The sequence below is a fragment of the Urocitellus parryii genome, chromosome 4 (genome assembly GCF_045843805.1).
Source record: "Urocitellus parryii isolate mUroPar1 chromosome 4, mUroPar1.hap1, whole genome shotgun sequence".
Taxonomy (NCBI): domain Eukaryota; kingdom Metazoa; phylum Chordata; class Mammalia; order Rodentia; family Sciuridae; genus Urocitellus; species Urocitellus parryii.
Window position 1 is genome coordinate 51637997 of NC_135534.1, and position 22399 is coordinate 51660395.

Below are 22399 nucleotides of genomic sequence, written 5' to 3' on the forward strand. Positions count from 1 at the left end.
GACAGAGCAGTGCTATCCAGCTAGGTACTGATCACCTCTCAAAACCACAGTCAGAACAAGTTGATTCCACGACAAATTATAAACACACCATAGCCTGCAGCATGTCCTACCCCTTCCTCACAAAACCCAGAAACTGAACATAGTACATTATTAAACAGCATCCATACAGAAGTTAACAAAGACTCTCAAATATAAAGATGAGTAGAAAACAAGAACCACTAAACATCAGAGGAAATGCTACATTATGAAAGAAGTAAATTAAGTACAATAAATAAAGAAAGATAAATTATTAAGGAAATAGTTAATAGAAAAAGTAGAAGGTTGAAATAAGGAAACATACCGTGAAAGATACCTGAGTGTACTGCAGCCAATAAAGAAATGATTTTGAGCTTGAAAGTTAAACTCAAAAGCTACACGTTCATACAGAAAAATAAACATATTTTAAAGCTACCCAGAAATATACATAGATACATAAATAAAAAAATAAAAATCACCTAGAAATAACCTTTCTTAACAATGGGGTATATATATCCTTATACTTCTTTCTTTTTCTATGTACATTTTTCCTTTTATTTAAAACATAGGATCATAAAATACATCACTTTTTTATTTAAAAATATAAAATGAACATCATTCCACTTAGTAAATTTTTCTTTAGTTGACACAATATTATGATAGTCACCTTTCATGAATGAAAAAACTGATGACATGACATTATGCAAACTTTAGGACAACAAATGTTGAATCCAGAATGGAGGCAAAGGGAAGAAGAGGGATCCAGTTATTGAGTTGCACACAGACTTTTAACTGCAGCTGTTATACTTGTGCTTATGATATTAAAGATACCATTAATATCCAGGACTTATGAAATCATTAGTGACAACAATAATAATGGCTATAATGACATTATCAGCAGCTTAAGAGTAGATGCTTTAAGTCTGGGGTTTTACCATATCAGCAGTATTGATTCCATTTCCCCACACCAAATCAAAGGTTCCATTTATGTAGCCTACTTTGTTGGCCACATCTTCAAAGAGCTTTCTGACTGGAGTAGACGCTGGTAAATTTAAAGTGATCCGTTCATTCACTGTCTTTGAATTAGTAGTATCTTGTATTATACATAAGACTCTAGGTTCTTCAGCAGCATTTTCTATCTGAAATTTTAAAAAAAAACATTTTAACTACCATTTAGCTTTAAAGAAATATAACCATAATATCCAAAAAATCTTTCATAAGTAAATGTCAAAGAACCCACAAAATAGGAATTATTTTCTCTGTACTAGTATTATTACTTTTTTAAATTAGGTCTGAAACATCTTCCAATTGATATGTCAAACATATAAGCACCACAGATGTTAATTTTGGAAAAACTAAGGCATATTTCAGATTCGAAAGTCATTCTTCTGTATATCTGCTTTTACCTTTCAAGTTTGTAAAGCAATGGTCAACAAGCTATGACTATCTTAAGTTACAAATTATAAAATCTGGTCCTTAAAAATGTGTCATTACCAGGCCAACAATCAAACCCAGCATTTCTGGGTCTCCTGAAGAAAAGGAAAGTGTCCATTGTCTAAATATTACAAAATCCTCTAACCTTTTAGGCTGCTATATCATATTCCACATTTCCAAAAAGCCCCACATATCAATGTGTTAGGAGCTGAACTTATTGAAACAAATCAGCAAGAAGTAGGGAGAGGGAAAAACAAGGGAAAAAAAAGTCTTTTCAATTGCCAATCTGGAAATAATTTAGGGTCACAAGTTTTCCTTTCTCCTTTTTCATCTAGTGTATAATTCAGTAATTATTAAGACAAAGGTATTTAATAAAAGGAGTTTCTCAAAGAAATTATGCCCATCCTTAAGCACTTGCAAAACAGTCTTCTTTCTACTTTCCACAGGGGTAGTGATTACATCAAATACTTTTTTTTTTAATGATCTCCATTTTTTTTATTGTTGGTAGTTCAAAACATTACATAGTTCTTAATATATCATATTTCACAGTTTGATTCAAGTGGGTTATGAACTCCCAATTTTACCCCGTATACAGATTGCTGTTTCACATCAGTTACCCTTCCATTGATTTACATATTGCCCTTCTAGTGACTGATGTATTCTGCTGTCTATCCTATTCTCTACTATCCCCCCTCCCCTCCCCTCCCCTCCCCTTTTCTCTCTCTACCCCTTCTACTGTAAATCATTTCTTCCACTTGTATTATCTTGTCTTACCCCTCCTTTCCTCTTATATGTAATTTTGTATAACCCTGAGGATCACCTTCCATTTCCATGCGATTTCCCTTCTCACTCCCTTTCCCTCCCACCTCTCATCCCTGTTTAATGTTAATCTTCTTCTCTAGCTCTTCGTCCCTACACTGTTCTTGGTTACTCCCATTAAATCAAAGGAGTCATTTGGCATTTGTTTTTTAAAGATTGGCTAGCTTCACTTAGCATAATCTGCTCTAATACCATCCATTTCCCTCCAAATTCTATGATTTTGTCATTTTTTAATGCAGAGTAATACTCCATTGTGTATAAATGCCACATTTTTTTTATCCATTCATCTATTGAAGGGCATCTAGGTTGGTTCCACAATCTTGCTATCGTGAATTGTGCTGCTATGAACATCGATGTAGCAGTGTCCCTGTAGCATGCTCTTATTAGGTCTTTAGGGAATAGACCGAAAAGGGGAATAGCTGGGTCAAATGGTGGATCCATTCCCAGCTTTCCAAGAAATCTCCATACTGCTTTCCAAATTGGCTGCACCAATTTGCAGTCCCACCAACAATGAAAAAGTGTACCCTTTTCCCCGCATCCTCTCCAGCACTTGTTGTTGTTGGACTTCATGATGGCTGCCAATCTTACTGGAGTGAGATGGTATCTTAGGGTGGTTTTGATTTGCATTTCTCTGACTGCTAGCGATGGTGAGCATTTTTTCATGTACTTATTGATTGATTGTATGTCCTCCTCTGAGAAGTGTCTGTTCAGGTCCTTGGCCCATTTGTTGATTGGGTTATTTGTTATCTTATTGTCTAATTTTTTGAGTTTTTTGTATACTCTGGATATTAGGGATCTATCTGAAGTGTGTGGAGTAAAGATTTGTTCCCAGGATGTAGGCTCCCTGTTTATCTCTCTTATTAGTAAAGGAATTTCTTTCTAACACCTAGCTGTTTGAAACAGAAAGCTGGGCTGAGCATCAGTTTCACTCCTCTTTTTCACCTGACACTACCATCAAATCCTATCAATTCCACCTTCTACATATCCCTTGAACTTCTCACTTCTCTTGCTCTTTATTCCTGGCTACAACAATCAGAATATCTTACACCTAAATTATGCCAATGGGTTTCTGAGAAGTTTAATTCTTCTAATCTAATATTTCTTCAATCTAAAGAGTATTCTAATACACAAATCTGGTGAAGTAGATCCCTTACTTTTCCTGAAAGTCAGGAGCAGCAATCGTTTAACGAGAGGAATTAAACTGACAAATATCATCATAGGCCATTCAGAAATATGATCTAGATGTTGTGTAAGACGTCCTTTTTTTTTTAACAAAATCAACTCCAACCTCCTGTTGCTTCTATATTATCCATTTTAAAATAAAAATAATTATTACTATTGACTAGTACTAAAAACAGGTTAGTCACAAGGTTAAAGTTTAGTTTGCTCAGTGAAATAAAACAACCATAATTTATTTCTGCAAAATAATTTGGGGTTTGCAAAGGATATGTAAATTAAGGTTAATCCAATTAATTTAAAACAGAAATTAGTTGCTATAAAAGGATAATATTTGAAACAGATTGGCTAGCACTACATTTCAGACAAATCAAAATATTTAATTACCAATAATAACTCTTTTAAAAATGAAAAGAAATTTCTGAAAATTAAAAAGATAAATGGAGTTTTTAAAAATAATCTCTGGTCTACACTAAAGGAAAGAAAAACTCAATTATTTCAAGTACCAAAGATCCATTTTTATAGTTCCAATAGTAAACTTCAGAGGTAAGTTAGGTTTGAATGATTTAAGTGATTTTTGGTATAAAATACTGCACTAGCTAGATTTTAAAGCTTCAGATGGGCTTGAGTTGATTGTCCAAAGAAGATGACTTTACTTAAAAATTCAGAAATTAAAAGTGCTGTATAATAATAGACATAACAACAGTCATGTGGCAACATCATGTGGCCAGACATTGCCAGTTCCTGGTTCTTTCTTTAAATATGTAAGTGCAAACCATAAGCACTCCAAACTTCTTTTCTTCTATCTAAACACGTGAGGAGCTTAACCCCCAATAGAATCCCACCTGAAGACTAAACATGCTGTAGGTAAACACAAAATTTAATATTATGTGTCCTTTATTCTTTAAAAAAAAATGACTATAGCTTTCTTTTTCTATACATATATTTATGCTCCGTTTTTTAAAACTAATAAGACTATATACAGGGGGCTGGGTTGTAGTTCAGTGGTGGAACGCTAGTCCAGCATGTGCGAAGTACTGGGTTCGATCCTCAGCATCACATTAAAAAAAATAAAGGTATTGTGTCCAATTACAACTAAAAAATTTAAAAAAAAAAAGACTACACAGGAAAATATGGAAATCCCCAGTAATGCCATAACTCAACACATACACAAACACACACATACATGCAGGCTTCTTAAATATAAACAATGAATTAGAATCTTCATGTTGTTTTCCAACTTCCAGTCTTGTCAGGTCTAACTCATCCTTTTAATAGCTGAATAGTATTTTAATAGTATTTTTTAATACATGAATCAATAATAATTTACTTAATTTTATTTCCATGGGTCTTAGGTTAGACTTTTTTATATACTCCTAAAAAATAATTCTATGATGAATGCCTACATAAAACTTTGCATAGTTTCTGTTTCCATATGTAAAATTTCTGGACCAATCACATTTATTCTTGAATTCAATTCTAATATAATTTAAACAAATAAACAAAAGGCACTTCCTTAAAGTTCTAGTCTATCCACTTTTAACAATAACTTTATACTCAACCTTCTGGTCCATTCTTTGTTTCACCTATAATTAAATCTAATATGTGGCTACCATTCATAGATTTCATCTAACTTCCAGAATCACTTTTGCCTACACTAATCACACTGAGGTGAAATTTCCTCCTTCGGGGCTGGGGTTATGGCTCAGCGGTAGAGTGCTTGCCTCTCATGTGTAAGACCCTAGGTTCAATCCTCAGCACCACATAAAAATAAATAAATAAATAGAGATATTGTGTCCATCTACAACTAAAAATTGAATATTAAAAAAAATTTCCTCCTTCCCCAACTCCAATTTGGGAACTGATAAAGGGAAAAAAAAACCCACCCTCTACAATATAACTTTCTAAAACATTTAAATGGAAAAGGTATTTCTTAGAATTGGGAAAATAGGGCAACAACCAACATACATATATATATATATATATATATATATATATATTTTTTTTTCCCCCCTTTCTCTTCAGGGTGATTACAGATGGTGAAAATTTTTGCTATTCTCTTCCTTCTTCCCATGAATCTGGACTGGCAGGGTGAACATCTAGGACCATTAGAATGTGACAAAAATGATACTGTGTAACTTGAGGCAGGGCCTTCGGAGAAACCAGTAACTTTGCTTTTGTACTTCCTGAAATCTACCCTCTTATAAACCAGTGAGCACTTAAAAAATCCAATTGCTCTGGGATCGACATATAATCCACAGAGAAACTGGCCACTTAGTGGAAGCACACGTCTGATGTATGAGAAAAGCCTTCTTTTACATTCCATCCAAAGCCAGCAACAGGTGAATGGAACCAAGTAATGATGTCACATGCAGCAGAACTGAATAGCTAAGTCCTTGCCCAAATCCCATCTCAAAGAATCGTGAGTAAATAAACTAATTGTTCTTTTATGTCATTAAATTTTAGGGTAGTATGTTACAAAGCTATAGATAACAAAAACACAGCAAAAAACAATTAAGCACATACAGATAGATACTAGTTGAGAAAGATGTGGTAATAGTGGTGTTGGGGGTGAAGGAGCCCATTTTAGTGTTATACACAATATATAAGACCTCTGAGGATGTATCATAATCTTGGAAAGGAAGAATTTTTTTTTTTTTTTTTTGGTCAAAAGAGTTGTATGAATTCAAGGAATCAGAAAAGCCTAAAGCATGTTTCTTTTTTTTTTTTTTTTTTTAAAGAGAGAGTGAGAGAGGAGAGAGAGAGAGAGAGAGAGAGAGAGAGAGAGAGAGAGAGAGAGAGAGAGAATTTTTTTTTAATATTTATTTTTCAGTTCTCGGTGGACACAACATCTTTGTTGGTATGTGGTGCTGAGGATCGAACCCGGGCCGCACGCATGCCAGGCGAGCGCGCTACCGCTTGAGCCACATCCCCAGCCCATAAAGCATGTTTCTTTTAGAAAAACATTCACTACATATTAGTTGAGCTATTAAAAGGGCACAAAGTTGTCTAGCCAAATACAAAACAGTATAAATCATAAAATTAAAACTACTTATTTTATAGACAACTCATAATACTATTATACTTGTGAGAATAAGGACAAAGTCATCATATTTAACACCATACATGCTGAGTGTTATGCCCAAGCTCATCAAAGAAACTAAGCTAGATTTACTGGCAGAATCTGAAGAAAGCCATAATCGTGTTTACAAAAGCTAAAACAAATTGTGATAAAAACATGGAAAGCATAATTTTCTTCCAAAGACAGAACTGCTGCTAGGAACACCCAGACATGGTTAACATAGAACATTCTTCCAAGAAACTCTAGAGCCTGATGAAAGCACATTTGCCTCTTAAATCATCTTGTTTCCTTTTCTTGTCATTTCTCATGGTTCTAAATTCAAATCTGACTTTTTAGATGTTAACAGCATAATTTTTTAATAAAATAATTCCTAGGTGTTTCTTATTAAAAAACACAAAGTACACAACTGATGGTGTATGTTCAACTTGTCATCAGCATGCAGAAAACAAGTTAATATTAAACAACATTTAAAAATTTTCTGAGAAAATAAAAGCCTAAGATAAATAATGAAAATATTATGAAGTAACCTCTACCTCAACATTCAATAGCCAACCCATTTTCTCTCAACACTGCATTCCTTTCAAGGATATTAGAAAGAATATCATGGTTGTAAGAAAACATACACACTCTCAAAAGTCCATTTTATTTAGTTCATGGTACAGAAGCTGCATGAGGTAATAAATTAAAGCTTACAGCCATAGTTCATTATTAATATATTGTCACAGATTTTAGAGTTTAGAGTTTCTGGGCACAATGAATTCTCCAAAAATAAGCAGTGTTTAAGAAACATGTAGCTACATTTTTTTTCCATTTGTATTTTCTCTCACCAGTATGTATCCACAGGTGCTGAGTATTGCTGAATAAATTTTAGAGGCATTGTCACATTGTCAATTTTCACATTTCAAAATTTTCTCTACGCTATGGTTATTGTGGTGAGGATTAAATGTTGTCCCTTTTTTAGAGTAATGGTACAATGGTCTCATTTGTACAGCTTCTCTCCAGTGTGTTTTCTCTGATGCCTAGTAATATATGATATATAATTAAAAATGTTTCTACATTCTCTACATTTAGATGTCTTCTTTCCAGAATAAGTAGCCTACTGGTGAAAAGAATTGATTTCTTATTAAAAGCTTTGCTGCATTGTTTCAATTTGTAGGGGTTCTTTTCTGTATAAATTCTGTTGTTAATAAGGTTTAGTCTTTCTTTTTAATGCTTATTTTTTAGTTGTAGTTGGACACAATACCTTAATTTCACTTATTTATTTTTATGTGGTGCTGAGGATCAAACCCAGGATCTCAAATATGCAAGGCTAGCACTCTACCATGGAACCACAACCCCAGCCCTAAGGTTTATTCTTTCTTTAAAAGTATTATTACTTTATTCACATTTCAAATTCACCAGGATGTCTTCTGCTGTGGTGAAAAAAGTTTTATTTTTTATTAAAAGCTTTTCCACATTATTCACTTTTGTTGGGCTAATCTCCAGTGTGAGTTCTGTTGTGGCGAATAAGGCCTGTTTTATTGCTAAAAGCGTTGCCATATTCCTTATATTTGTAAGGTTTCTCTCCAGTGTAAATTCTTCTGTGGCAAATAAGGTGTAATATTTGAGTAAAAACTTTGTCACATACTTTGCATTTGTGAGGCTTCTCTCCAGTGTGAATTCTGTTGTGGCAAATAAGGTGTGATATTTGACTGAACGCATAGCCACATTCTTTACATTTGTAAGGCTTCTCTCTAGTGTGAGTTCTTCTGTGGCAAATCAAGCCTGATTTTTGAGTAAAAGCTTTGCCACATTCTTTACATTTGTAGGGCTTCTCTCCAGTGAGTTCTGCTGTGGTGAAGAAGGTCTATTTTTGACCCAAAGCTTTGTCACATTCTTTACATTTGTAGGGCTTCTCTCCAATGTGAGTTCTCTTGTGGTAAATAAGATCTGATTTTCGACCAAAAGCTTTGCCACAATCTTTACATTTGTAGGGCTTCTCTCCAGTGTGAGTTCTTCTGTGGCAAATACGGTATGATTTTTGACCAAAAGCTTTGCCACATTCTTTACACTTGTAAGGCTTCTCTCCAGTGTGAGTTCTGATGTGGCAGGTAAGGTATGATTTTCAACAAAAAGCTTTGCCACATTCTTTAAATTTGTAGGGCTTCTCTCCAGTGTGAGTTCTGCTGTGGCGAATAAGGTGTGATTTTTGACCAAAAGCTTTGCCACATTCTTTACATTTGTAGGGCTTCTCTCCAGTGTGTGTTCTGCTGTGGTGAATAAGGTGTGATTTGTGACCAAAAGCTTTGCCACAATCTTTACATTTGTAGGGCTTCTCTCCAGTGTGAGTTCTACTGTGGTAAATAAGGTCCGATTTGTGACCAAAAGCTTTGCCACAATCTTTACATTTGTAGGGCTTCTCTCCAGTGTGAGTTCTGCTGTGGCGAATAAGGTGTGATCTGTGACCAAAAGCTTTGCCACAATCTTTACATTTGTAGGGCTTCTCTCCAGTGTGAGTTCTGCTGTGGCGAATAAGGTTTGATTTTTGACCAAAAGCTTTGCCACATTCTTTACATTTGTAGGGCTTCTCTCCAGTGTGAGTTCTCCTGTGGCAAATAAGGAGTGATCTGTGACCAAAAGCTTTGCCACAATCTTTACATTTGTAGGGCTTCTCTCCAGTGTGATTTCTGCTGTGGCGAATAAGGTGTGATCTGTGACCAAAAGCTTTGCCACAATCTTTACATTTGTAGGGCTTCTCTCCAGTGTGAGTTCTTCTGTGGCGAATAAGGTTTGATTTTTGACCAAAAGCTTTGCCACAATCTTTACATTTGTAGGGCTTCTCTCCAGTGTGAGTTCTGCTGTGGCGAATAAGGTGTGATTTTTGACCAAAAGCTTTGCCACAATCTTTACATTTGTAGGGCTTCTCTCCAGTGTGAGTTCTGCTGTGCCAAATAAGGTTTGATTTTTGACCAAAAGCTTTGCCACAATCTTTACATTTGTAGGGCTTCTCTCCAGTGTGAGTTCTTCTGTGCCAAATAAGGTTTGATTTTTGACCAAAAGCTTTGCCACAATCTTTACATTTGTAGGGCTTCTCTCCAGTGTGAGTTCTGCTGTGCCAAATAAGGTTTGATTTTTGACCAAAAGCTTTGCCACAATCTTTACATTTGTAGGGCTTCTTTCCAGTGTGAGTTCTTCTGTGGCGAATAAGGTTTGATTTTTGACCAAAAGCTTTTCCACATTCTTTACATTTGTAGGGCTTCTCTCCATTGTGGGTTCCTCTGTGGTAAATAAGACCTTTTTTTTTACTAAAAGCTTTTCCACATTCTTTATATTTGTAGGGCTTCTCTCCAGTATACATTTTCTGGTGATGAACAAGGCCTGACTTTTTATACGATTTCTGGTGTTTACCCTCACTTGTAGTTTTCCATATTTTCTTTTGTGGTAAATAGGCAAGATCACAACTTCCATATTTTGCACTTATCACTTCATGTAATATATGTTTTAGGCCCTTTTGTGGTGAATATTCTTGGATATGATTAGGAGTCATGGCCAGGAAGGCCAAGTTTCTATAGTTCTCTAGCATCACATCTCTATATAAATTTTTCTGAGCAGGCTGAAGGCATTCCCACTCCTCTTCAGTAAAATCAATGGCTATATCCATAAATGTTAACAGTTCCATTTCCTGGCTCTCAGGGTTCTCAGTGTTCTCCCTGTTGTTTGTTTTCAGATTCTGCATAGCACAGACACCTGGGCTCCGGATCCAGGACAGAAGCCTACAAAAAAGGTGCTCATTGAAAATTATAAAATGTATCAGCCTCATTCAGACCATGTTATTTTTAATTGATAGTCACTGAGCTACTCATGAAGGTCCTAATTTACTTGAAAGTAAAAGATTTTTAAGATCCTCTCACCACCCTATCGCAAAGATACTATTTATGTGGTCTTTATCTAAGTGGTCTCTTACCACACCTGGGGAACACAAAAGAGATTAATCAAGGAGTTTTGGAGAAATAACTTAGAGCTAAAGGGACCCAAGGATAATTAAATATTATGTAAGGGTTAAAATAGAATACTACATCATAGTAAAGTGTAGGTTTATAATGCACTCAAGTCTATCAAGAAGGTGATAATTTTATTTATGCTTCATATAAGATTTCTGGGTTGTAACTCTGTAAATTATTAGATCATTTAAGTTCTAGCACTATTAATAATTCAGAAAATAGCTGGGTATGGTGGTAATCCCAGCGGCTCAGGAGGCTGAGGCAAGAGGATTTTGAGTTCAAAATCAATATTAGCAACTTAGCAAAACCCTTAGCAACTCAGTGAGACCCTGTTTCTAAAAATCAAATATTAAGAAAAGGAAGGGCTGGGGATGTGGCTCAGTGAGCCCCTTGGTTCAATCCCTGGCATTTGAAAAAAAAAAAAAAAGGTTTTGAAAAAAAATATAAATGGAAAAAACAAACGAGTACCATACTCAAAGTCAAAACAAAGGGTTCCATAGCTTTTATATCAGTCATTGACTAAAAGCAAGGGACTATGAGACAAATTCACGGAAAATTACTTTCAGTTATTAAAACTAGACAGAAATAAAATAGCCAAATAAGCATAAGATTTAAGACATGCCTTGTTATTAAACAAAATATTAACATGCTGTTACTTGCTCTGCTGATTATCACACTAAAGCAATTACATCAGCAGACTACCTGTAAAAATTTCTTCTTCATTTCATCAAAGATATTTTGTCTGCATCTCCAAAATACATCCTATGGTATATAAGAACAAAATTAATTATCAATTGTTTCTATAAGATAAAGGAGTAAGACAGGGACATGATAGCAATAACAGACATTAATGTGATACAATACCTATTAAAGTAATTTTTATGCTATCTTCAGTCTTGTATGATTACTAAAAACCTATAGTATAATGATAAAGAATAAGATTAATGCAGGACACAGGCATATTTTAAAAGAGAGGTAGCTTAAGAATTCCTTGTAAATCAAATGTGCTAAGCCAAAAAATATTTTCAATCCACTAAAAGTATCTAGCAGTTACTTTCTAAATCAAGAGATCCCTGATTTTACTAGTTTATAAATTTGGATTTTTCATAATAGCTACTCATAAAATAAGGCTACTTAACATTATCTCATACAACTATTTCCCCTTAATATAAGCTTTTTATCAATAAGAAAGTAAACATTTAAAAAAAATCCAAGTAACCCATAATCAAGAGATAATCTGAAAGATCTTGGTATTGCAACGTTTTATGCTTTTTCTGTACATACTTATCTCCCTCCTCCTTCTTTGGTTAATAAAAAGAAAACAACATAGTGATTTAAAGGGTGATTTTGGTTTCACAATAGAAAAATAATTCTAACAGCAATAAGTTTTTTTTAAAATAACAAATCTAAAATAACCTCTACAGTAATTATTAACTATCTGATATACATTCTACCAGAATCTTCTCCATTCTATACATATATTTAGTAGAGAAATTTTAATTTATAACCAAGTAAGATCATTTTATATACCCTTATTTAAATTATTTCTTGCCCCTCAATACTCACCTTCCTGTGCCAAAACATTTAGTTTAAAATTTGCAGTGTTCCAAGTCCAAAGCCAGCCTCAGCAATTTACCAAGGCCCTAAGCAACTTAGTACCCTGTTTCAATTTTTTTTTTTTTTAAAGGACTGGGGATGTGGCTTAGGGGTTAAGAACAACAACAAAAACAGTGCAGCCTTTCATTATAGACAAACTAGTTTAACTAATCTGCTATTAACAGGCATCTAAGCACCTTCAAATTTTCACTCCAAGCACTGCTTGTCTACAAGGCTATATACGCATGTTTAGGATTTTTGATACCTTTCTTCCACAGACCCGTAATGAAGTACAATCAACCGTCAAAACAGTTCTAGGTATTTAGAATATATATAGTTACAAAGTCCTTATTCTCAAAATGATGATAAGAGGACAGTGGGAACTAAACCACAAACAAATCTAGTCTATGAAACATCCACCATCCTCCTGCTCTTTGTATTTCTGTGCAGTGTACCTAGATTACTTTTCCCTTGGTAGCCTCACAAATATTGTGGTAGCTTTAAAATATGCCCATAAATTCTTATACATGACTCCCAGAAAAAAAAATCAGGAGTCTAAGTTATAGTGCCTTTCAATATGGATCAACCTTAGTGACTCCCTATGCTATATAAATAACTTTCAAGACTGGGTTAGAAAAAGTAGTAACAACTCTTGGCTTTCCTCAGATGCTTGATCTTAGAGACCAGATACTATGCTATGAGGAAGCCAAGCAGCCATATGAAAAGGCCATGTGTAGATGTGCCAGCTCAGCCCAAATGAGATCCCAGTTGAGAACCACCATCAACTAGCATACAGCTAAGGAAGGCTTCAGATCATCTTCCAGTCCCCAGCCTCTCAGCTGCCTCCAGCTGCCAGCCAGCACAGCATAAACAAGCTGTCAGAGCCCAGTCTTGACCAAAGTGCATATTGTTTTTATCAAAAGTCACTGGATTTGGGGACAAATTGTTATACAACTACAGATAATCATAAGAGCCCATTTCTTAGGTCCCACTCTCACCATTTATTTAAACACAATCCTCTAGGTACTCTTAATCTCCCTTCCTCACTCAGATTTTTCCATAGTTCTTACAGTCACTTGATATATCTACTAATATTTTACTTGTTTATTGTCTGGCCTTCAAAAAACTTGTATTCTGAGAAAATACGAAATAGCAGACTGTATTTATCCTCCCCCATTAAACAAGTTAAAAAACTAGATTAAAAAAAAATAAAATGTTTGGAAATGTAGAACAGGCAAGTCAGGACAATGAATCCTGTGAAAGCAACAACAAGGTACATCACCTTTCAAGCTGCAATAGAGGGAAGAACCCAGATAGAATGCAACAATCTTCTTGAGCCAAAAAGATGGAAGTTGGGGGTTTTGGTGTGGTGTGGGGATGCAGTTTAGCTACAATTCAAAGGGCAGTCAACAGGAGAGAAGAAAGCACAGAGATCTGCAGAGTGGTGCTCCTTAAGTTTTCAGCTGAGTACTCCACATCATATGTGTATGAAGAAGCTACCTGAGGCAAGTAAAGGAGTCTTAGAGATAAGGTAGGTTCCCTCCAGCCAGAGTTAAACAAAACCTCCTAATACACAAGCCATCAAATAAAAGCACTCAGTAATAAGATCAAATGAGGCTAAATTTAAAAGGCTATTTCTATCTAGCCTCCCCAAGTTTAGAAGAACTGCATCTTATAACAGAGCTTGAGAATATTTATGGAATTAAAAAAAAAAACAACCAGCATCTATCAAGGTAAAATTCACAAAGTCTAGTATCCAACTGAAAATAAACAAAGCAAAGTGGAAAAATGATCTAGAGTGAGGGGGAAAATCTACTGATGAAAACTAATACAGAAATGGTACAGATGATAGAATTCGTAGAAAAGCAGATTATCAAGTTTATATTTCATATTTCAGGAACAGAAGACAGTATGTTAAGGGAAATCATGAAAGATTAAAAAAACAAAAAGCCTAACTCGGGTTACTAGAAATGTAAAGTACCATATCTGAGATGAGTATACAATAGATGAGGTGAACAGATTAGGCAATACTGAAGAAAAGATTAATGAACTTGAAGACACAGCACTAGAAACTTAAAAGTAAAAAGGTGAGATAAAGAAAAAAGATTAAAAAACATGAACAAAAGAGAGAGATAACTTTATACCAGAACCATGGAGGCCAGTAGGAAGTGGCATAATATTTTTCAGATGCTTACAGAAAATAATTGTCAACCCAGAATTCCAGCAAAAATATCCTTCAGGAATAACCCAGGAATTGCTTTAGTAAACAAGCAGAATTCAAGACATCCTCAAATAAAGGAAAACTCCTATGGAGCTACCCTAAATGAAAAGTGAAAGGAAGTTCTGTAAACAAAAGAGAAATGATCAAAAGATCAAAGAACACAAGAATAAAGGCTATTGTAAGCAAAAACATTACTAATTATAATACTTTCCTTCTCTTGAATTTTTATTAAGTGTTTGACTGTTGAAGTAAAATTAAAGCACTGACTGATGTCTGTTTAATGCAATTATATTAAATACAGGGAAGGGTAAAGGAAAATAAAGTTTCTATATTTCATTTGAACTAATAAAATAACACCAATAGACTGATAAATGGGTATATATAATGTAATACCTAGAGAAATCACTAAAATGTTACCAAAGAGATACAATAACAAATACCACAAGTTAATAAAAATGCAGCTTTAAAAAATATCAAATCCACAGGAAGTAGGTAAAAGAAACCAAGAATGAAAACAACGAAAATGGCATAATTAAGTTCTAATGTTAATCATGACATTAAATGTAAATGGTCTAAATATACCAACTTAAAGAAAGAGACTAGCAGAGTATGTTTAAAAAATGATATGCTGTATTCAAGAAAATCAATATATATTTATATTTATACACAGATGCAGACATATGTAAAATACATTACTATATCAAACGTATATGTATCAAATACAAGCATATGTGAAGTTACATACAGTGCACGGTTCATGTAAAAAATATTTTCTATGAAAGTAAAGGGACAGAAAAATATACCGTACAATAATTAATCAAAATAAAGCAAGAGCCAGGTACAGTGGTGTACATCTGCAATCCCAGTGGCTCAGGAGAGTCTAAAGCAGCAGAATGGCGAGTTCAAAGACAGCCTCAGCAACTCAGCGAGGTCCTAATACAATGCAAAATAGTCCTGGGGATGAGGCTCAGTGGCTGAGTGCCCCTGGATTCAATCCCCAGTTCCAAAAAATAAAAAAAATTTAAAAAACCAAGCAGGAATTAATGTAAAAAGTTAATATCAGATAAAGTAGATGACTTAGGAACAAGAAAATTATTGGAATCAGAGATAAAGGGGGCTGCCCACCAAGAAGACACAGCAATCTTAAATGTGTATGAACTAAAAAAACAGAGCTGCAAAAATGTATGCCAAAACTGATAAAACTGAAAGAAGAATTAGACATAGCCATGATTACAGTTGAGAGATGTCAACACCTGCTCTATCAAACACTGGTAGAACACCCAGATAGAAAATCAACAACGACACAGAAAATCCGAACAATATCATCAAACAAGATCTAATCAACATTTATAAAACATTCCAACAAACAAGCACAAAATATGTATTCTTTTTCAAATGTTCATGGAACATATAAAAAGATAAGACAACATTCTAGACAATAAAATAAGTTTCACCAAACCTAAAAGAATCAAAATTATATGAAATGTAGTCCCTGAAAACAATTTAAAAAAACCCTAAATAAATGGAGAGATACAATATGTTATTACACTGGAAGGCTCAACAAAGATGTTAGTTCTTTCCAAATAGCTGAATGGGTTTATCTTAGTCTGTTTTATGCTGCTATAATAGAATACATGAGACTCAGTCATATATAATGAATAAAAATTGGGGGGCTTATGGTTATAGAGACTGAATATCAAGATGTCAACATTTGGCAAGGGTCTTCTTGCTGCACAGTAACATGGCAGAAAGCATCACAGTGTGAAAGGACAAAAACAAAAAGGAGGGTGAACTCACTTCCATGATAATGAATCCATCCCTGCAGTAATGGCATTAGTCCATTCATGAAGGCAGACCTCTTTCAATATTGTTACAATGGCAACTAAATTTCAACATAAGTTTTAGAGAGTACAAACATTCCCTATCAAAATCTCAGAAAAAATCAGAAGATAATGAGAAGATTATTCTATAATTCACATGGAGACCAGGTATGGTGGTATACACCAGCAATCCCAGCTACATGGAAACCTGAGGCAGAAGCATTGCCAAGTATGAGGCAAGGATAAAGAACTTAGGGAGACCTTGGATCAAAATTATAAAATTTAACATGATTTACAGTAGAAGGGGTAGAGAGAGAAAAGGGGAGGGGAGGGGAGGGGAGGGGAGGGGGGATAGTAGACAATAGGACAGACAGCAGAATACATCAGACACTAGAAAGGCAATATGTCAATCAATGGAAGGGTAACTGATGTGATACAGCAAGTTGTATACGGGGTAAAAGCGGGAGTTCATAATCCACTTGAATCAAACCGTGTAATATGATGTATTAAGAACTATGTAATGTTATGAACGACCAATAAAAAAAAAAAAAAATTATAAAATTTAAAAAAAAAATTTTTAAGGGCTAGGGATATAACTCAGTGGGTAGGGCATTTGTGGGAGGGCATAGGTTCAATTCCCAGTATGGAGAAAAAAGTAATAAAAAAATTAACATGGAAAGCAAAAAGGATCTTAAAAAGCAATAATGCGGGAAAACTTAGTCTACCCAAGTTCATGATGCATTATATAGCTATAGTAATTAAGCCTGTGTAGTACTGGTAGAGAAAAAGACTCATAGATCAATGTCACAATAAAGGCCCAAACAAATACACCCAACTGACTTTTGACTAGGTACAAAAGCAACTAAATGGAGAAAAAAAGATAGTCCCCAAACAAATGTTGCTAAAAATAGACAGCAAGAAGCAAAAATAAATAATCCTTAATCTAATCCCTCACCTAATACAAAAATTAACTAAATGTGGATCAGCTGAATGGTTAAACAAATTGTGGCACACCCATGCCATGGAAAACTAGTAAGCAATAGATAGGAACCAATTATTGATATATGCAACAACATGATGAATCCCCAGAGAATTATGCTAATTTTAAAGAAATGAACACAAAAAGATGCATAATTTCATTATATTCTTGAAATGTTCAAGTATGGAAATGGAGAACAGTTTTAGGGATCAGCAGGGATTAAAGAGAAGAGAGAGAACTTAAGGGAAATGAGTGTGGTTATAAAAGGGCAATATTAGGGATTCTTGTGGTGAAAAAAAAAGTCTTTATCCTGACTATATCACTCTGTGATACTGTGTTATAATTCTACAAGATGTTATCATTAGAGGAAAAATGGTAAAGAGTGCAGGAGATGTATGTTTCATTTCTCATAACTTACAGAGGTATCTACAATCAACTCAAAAAATTTGATTAAAAAAAGTCTATTCTACTATTCAGTTTAATGTGTTAGAAAGTTTTTGTCTCTTTAAAAAAAGAGATATGAAAATTAACTCAAAATAGATCAAAGACATTAAAGCAAGAGCTACACTATAAAAACCCTTACAAGAAAACACAGGAGATCAAGAGCTTTGTAATGTTGTGAACAACCAATAAAAAAAAAAAAAAATTAAAAAAAAAAAAAAAGAAAACACAGGAGAAACACTTCATTACATTGAATTTGGAGACATTTCTTGGGTATAACACCAATACCCAAAAGAAAAGTTAAAAAAAAAAAACAGATAAATTAAGACTTCATAAAAATTTTACATATCAAAGTGCATTATCAGAATGAAAAGGAAACCAATGGAATAGGGGAAAACATTTGTAAACCATATATCTTTTAAGATTAATATATAGAATACATAAATATATATTTTACTATTAATAACTGTCAAGGTTCCTGTGTATTAAAAATATAATAATAACAATAAAAAGGCTATTTTCTAGACAAACTCTTGCCCCAAGTAATAGGAGATATGTACAGAAGTAATGATAACTTCCATTGCTCAAGAGCACAAAATTGTAAGCACCCCAAATGAGCTTTGATGAATAAATAAATTCATTCATACAATGGAAAACTACATAATCCTAAAACATAAACAAACTACTATAATATACATAAATATAGAGATTATCTCAAAAACCATAAAAATAAATGAAAGGACCAAATCATAGCAAAATACTGTATATCACAAATATCCACAAAAATATTGTTTTTACAAAGCCCAAAAATAATTTTTAAATGACCATTATATAATTGACACAGCAAGTAGTGAAAATAAAGGTAATATTAATAAAAACAAAATAGTAGTAGAAGTGAGGATACAATTGGGAAGGGATTCATAGAGAAATTCTGTACTACTAATGACTTATATCCTGGTCAAGATGCACAACAAGTATTATAGTATTTATTGTTCTTTTAAAAAAAATCTTTATTTTATTGGTTTATTTTTATGTAGTGCTGAGGATCAAACCCAGTAATTCAAGCGTGTGAAGCAAGCGCTCTACCATTGAGCTATAACCCCAGCCCAGTATTTATTATTCTTTAAGCTGTACCTAATTTATTCATTCACTCTTTTATACATGTCTCATCTTCACAACAAAATTAAATCAAAATAGAAACAAACACAGATAATTAAGAGTCAACATGAATCCACTAAGAAAAATGTGCATCTTATTAATTTATTAGAATCTTATTTCTTTTTATATACAAATTGATATATCAATAGATAGATATATAAAGAAATATGAAAGACATAAAATATCTTGATGTTAGAAAAGCACATCTGACAAAAATCACTCGCAACATTGTTAAGCATAAAATGACAAAATGTGGCTAAAGAATTATCTCTTTGTAGAAATCATACCTAAAAAACTATCCAAAAGATTTATCTATCCTTGGCCTTATTTTATTCAATATTTTAAGCAATTACTTAGATGAAACCATGCAAAAGAATTATCAATTTTAAAGAAAAATCTAAGGAACTGTTAATTTAACACTAACAATATGAATTTCAAAGCTACCTTAAAAGGCAGGGTCAAACAAGATTAAAAATAATAGGCAAAAAGTCTGCTATTTTTGTTCAAAAAGTAAAGTTGACACACATGATAATCTACCAATTCTATCTTCAAACTATTATGCAAGGAGACAAGTCTATATAGTGTGCAAATATGCATATGAAAGGATAATCAGGAAAATACTGTAAGTAGTAAGGATACAACAGAAGCCAAAAAGTAGGATAATTTATGAGAAGTTAAAAATCTATGCAAAAGTATTTGAATACCATGCAGTCAACTAAAATAATGCCATTAACTGGTCATGGTAACACAGGTGTATAATCCCAGTGACTGGAAGGGCTAAGGCAAGAGGATCTCGAGTTCAAAGCCAGCCTCAGCAAAAGTGGGGCACTAAGCCACTCAGTGAGATCTTGTATGAAAATAAAAACTAAAAGGGGCTGGGGATGTAGTTCAGTGGTAAGGTGCCACTGTGTTCAATCTCCAATACCAAAAAACAAAAAACCCCAAACAATATATTAAGACACACACTGACTAGAAAAAAATGTTCAATATGCATAGCTAAGAAATAATGCTAGCTATAAAACATGAAATATAGCTTTCTCAAGCTAGCAGGTATCACCAGAAGCTTAAGGAGAGCCTGGCCCTTAAGACCAAGAGCCTGACCACCAGTAAGAAGGCACCCCTCTTCTGCAGATGAGGAACCTAAACCTCCACCCCTACTTTGCAGCAACTAGGGAATGTCCTCTTTTTCCCTGTTGTTATGGTGTCAGGGAGGTATTCCAAAATAGAAAATTAAAATATTATCCAGTCTCATAATACCTAAAATGTTCAGGACAGTAAAAACAAAACACTTGTCATACCAAGATCCAAGAAAAACTCAATTTAAATGAGAATAATCAACAGATGTCAACACCAAGATAACACAAATGATGGGATTTTGTGATAAGGATTTTAAAGCAATCGTTGTTTACACAATTATTAACACATATGAAACAAAAAAATTAAGTCTCAGCAAAGAAATAACAGATAAAATAAATAAAATTAAAACCTGTGAGGATTCAAAAACAGAAAGAAGATGGCAGAAGAAATAATCACTGACCCTGCAGATGAAAATACAAATCACCCAATCTGAACAACAAAGGAAAAATAGATATATGGTAAACACCTGGAGAGCTATAACAAAGGATCAAACATTCAGGTCATTCAAGTCCTGGAAGGAAATGAGAGAGCAGGCTTGAAAAAGTACTCAAAGAAATAATGCTGAAAACTCCCCCAGTTTGGCAAAAGACAAAAACCTAAATATTCAAGAAGCTGAGCAAACCTCCCAAATAGGTTAAAGAAACCCAGGTCAAAATATACCATCATCAAATGCCTCAAAACTAAAAACAAAGAGTTCCAAAAGTAGTGGGAGAAAAAAAAATTTCCTACAAGGGCAAAACTATCAACTCAGAATTATGTGTCAATGAAAACACCCTTCAGGAATGATGGAGAAATCAAGGAATTCTCAGATGATGAAAAACTAAGAAATTTGTTGGCAACAGACCTAATCTGAAAGATTAACTAAAAGAAAATCTCTAGGAGCTGGGGTTCTGGCTCAGAGGTAGAGTGCTTGCCTAGCATTCGTGAGGAACTGGGTTCAATCCTAGGAACCACATAAAAATAACATAAAGATATTGTGTCCACCTACAACTAAAAAATAAATATTAAAAAAGGAATACTCTAAAAACAAACAACTTTGAATTAAAAATGAAAAATAATTTATGATAATTATTTTTAATTATTATGAATACTATTTTACAGGAGTGATTAGACTACTACCCTGGTTAATACTGTGCAAAACCTTGTACTATAATTCAAAGTTGACTCAATGTTACGTTTCAGCTATTTTCACAAAAAGCTAGACAAATCATGAACTGTCATTCAAGTCAATGGGCTTCTTTTAGACAACTATTGATGCTGGAAAGTCACATTCAACTTAAATCATTTCAGGTTATAGTAAGTGTTCCAAAACAGTAACTAGCTATGAGGTTTAAAATGACTATAGATCTGTCAATTCCACTTCCAAATGAAACCACAAGAATGGAAAGCAGTGACTCAGATTATTTGTATACCCATGGTCATAGCAGCATTACTCATAATAGTCAAAGGTACGGTAGATGCACCTTAAGTGTCCATCAACCAAAGAATAAGTAAACAAATGAATGAATAAATATTTCCACACATGCACAACAGAATACTATTCAGTGTTAAAAAGGAATGAGCCCCTGAGTTCAATCGCAGGTACCAGGAGAAAAAAAAAAAAAAAGGCAATGAGATATTGGCACATACCTCATCATAGATGTACTCTAAGAATATTATAATAAGTGAAATAAAACCAGTCAAAACATGAACGAATACTATATGATTCCACCTACATGAGGTACCTATAAGTCAAGTTTCATTGAAAGTATAATGGTGGCTAAGGACAGGGAGGAATGGAGGGTTGTCTAATGGGTATAATGTCTAGGTTTTCCAGGATGAGAAGTTGTTTGACGGTGATAACACAAAAATAATGCTACTACCACTAAACCGTACACTTAAAAAATGGTTAAGATTGGGGTTGGGGATGTGGTGGAACACTTGCCTAACAATATGTCTGAGGCCTTGGGTTTGATTCCCAGCACCACCACCAAAACAAAAAAAGTTAACATGGTAAATTTCATGTTATGTGTATCTTACCACAATTTTAAAAATAAAAAAAATTAAGTAGCTTATCACTGTAAATTTGTGGAAGTAACATAACTGTGCAAACTGGGTTTCTAACGGTTTTACATAACACATACTATTCACAGTTATATTGTAGATTTTCATGATTTGAATGTATATATAAATACATATAGCAAAAAAGGGACATAAAAATAAATACAGATTTCACGTTTACAAATGTTCATTCATATATTTTCTAGCTCCCACCAATGAGAAGGACTAGAAGCAATGACATCCTTGTATTAATGAACACATCTAGTGTCCATATCTTGACTTCTAGGTACAATTTCCCACGCACAAAAAAAAGATCCAGAGGTCTTTGTAGAAATAGCTGAGAAAGTATAAGAAAAGCTTGTAATATCTTATACAGCCAAAAAATAAGCTCAAAGAATGGTGGACATGCATGTGTCAAGACAACATAAGAAATCAGCTGAAAGGGCTCTCATTGGCCAAATCTGGAAAAATTTAAACATCAGAGTTTAAATTATTTATTCA

General features: G+C 33.8%; 2 protein-coding genes across 5 annotated transcripts in view; both read right to left on the reverse strand.

Annotated features, from left to right (window-relative positions):
• Usp47 (ubiquitin specific peptidase 47) overlaps positions 1-22399 on the reverse strand; it is a 105600-nt gene that overhangs the window by 65640 nt on the left and 17561 nt on the right. For 2 of the 4 annotated variants that reach the window (XM_026395905.2, XM_026395902.2), the window contains exons 2-3: positions 11209-11268; positions 951-1154 (exon numbers count right to left, since the gene is read on the reverse strand). In XM_026395905.2, coding sequence (XP_026251690.2) covers positions 951-1154; positions 11209-11268 — 264 coding nt within the window. Of the gene's footprint in view, positions 1-950; positions 1155-11208; positions 11269-11370; positions 11422-22399 lie in introns of all 4 variants that reach the window. The other 2 variants (XM_026395904.2, XM_026395903.2) reach the window with 2 other exon arrangements.
• LOC144254431 (uncharacterized) lies at positions 7238-10271 on the reverse strand. Its single transcript, XM_077797589.1, is given in 1 exon segment — positions 7238-10271. A coding segment is annotated over 1 exon segment (1869 nt). The 5' UTR covers positions 10242-10271; the 3' UTR covers positions 7238-8372.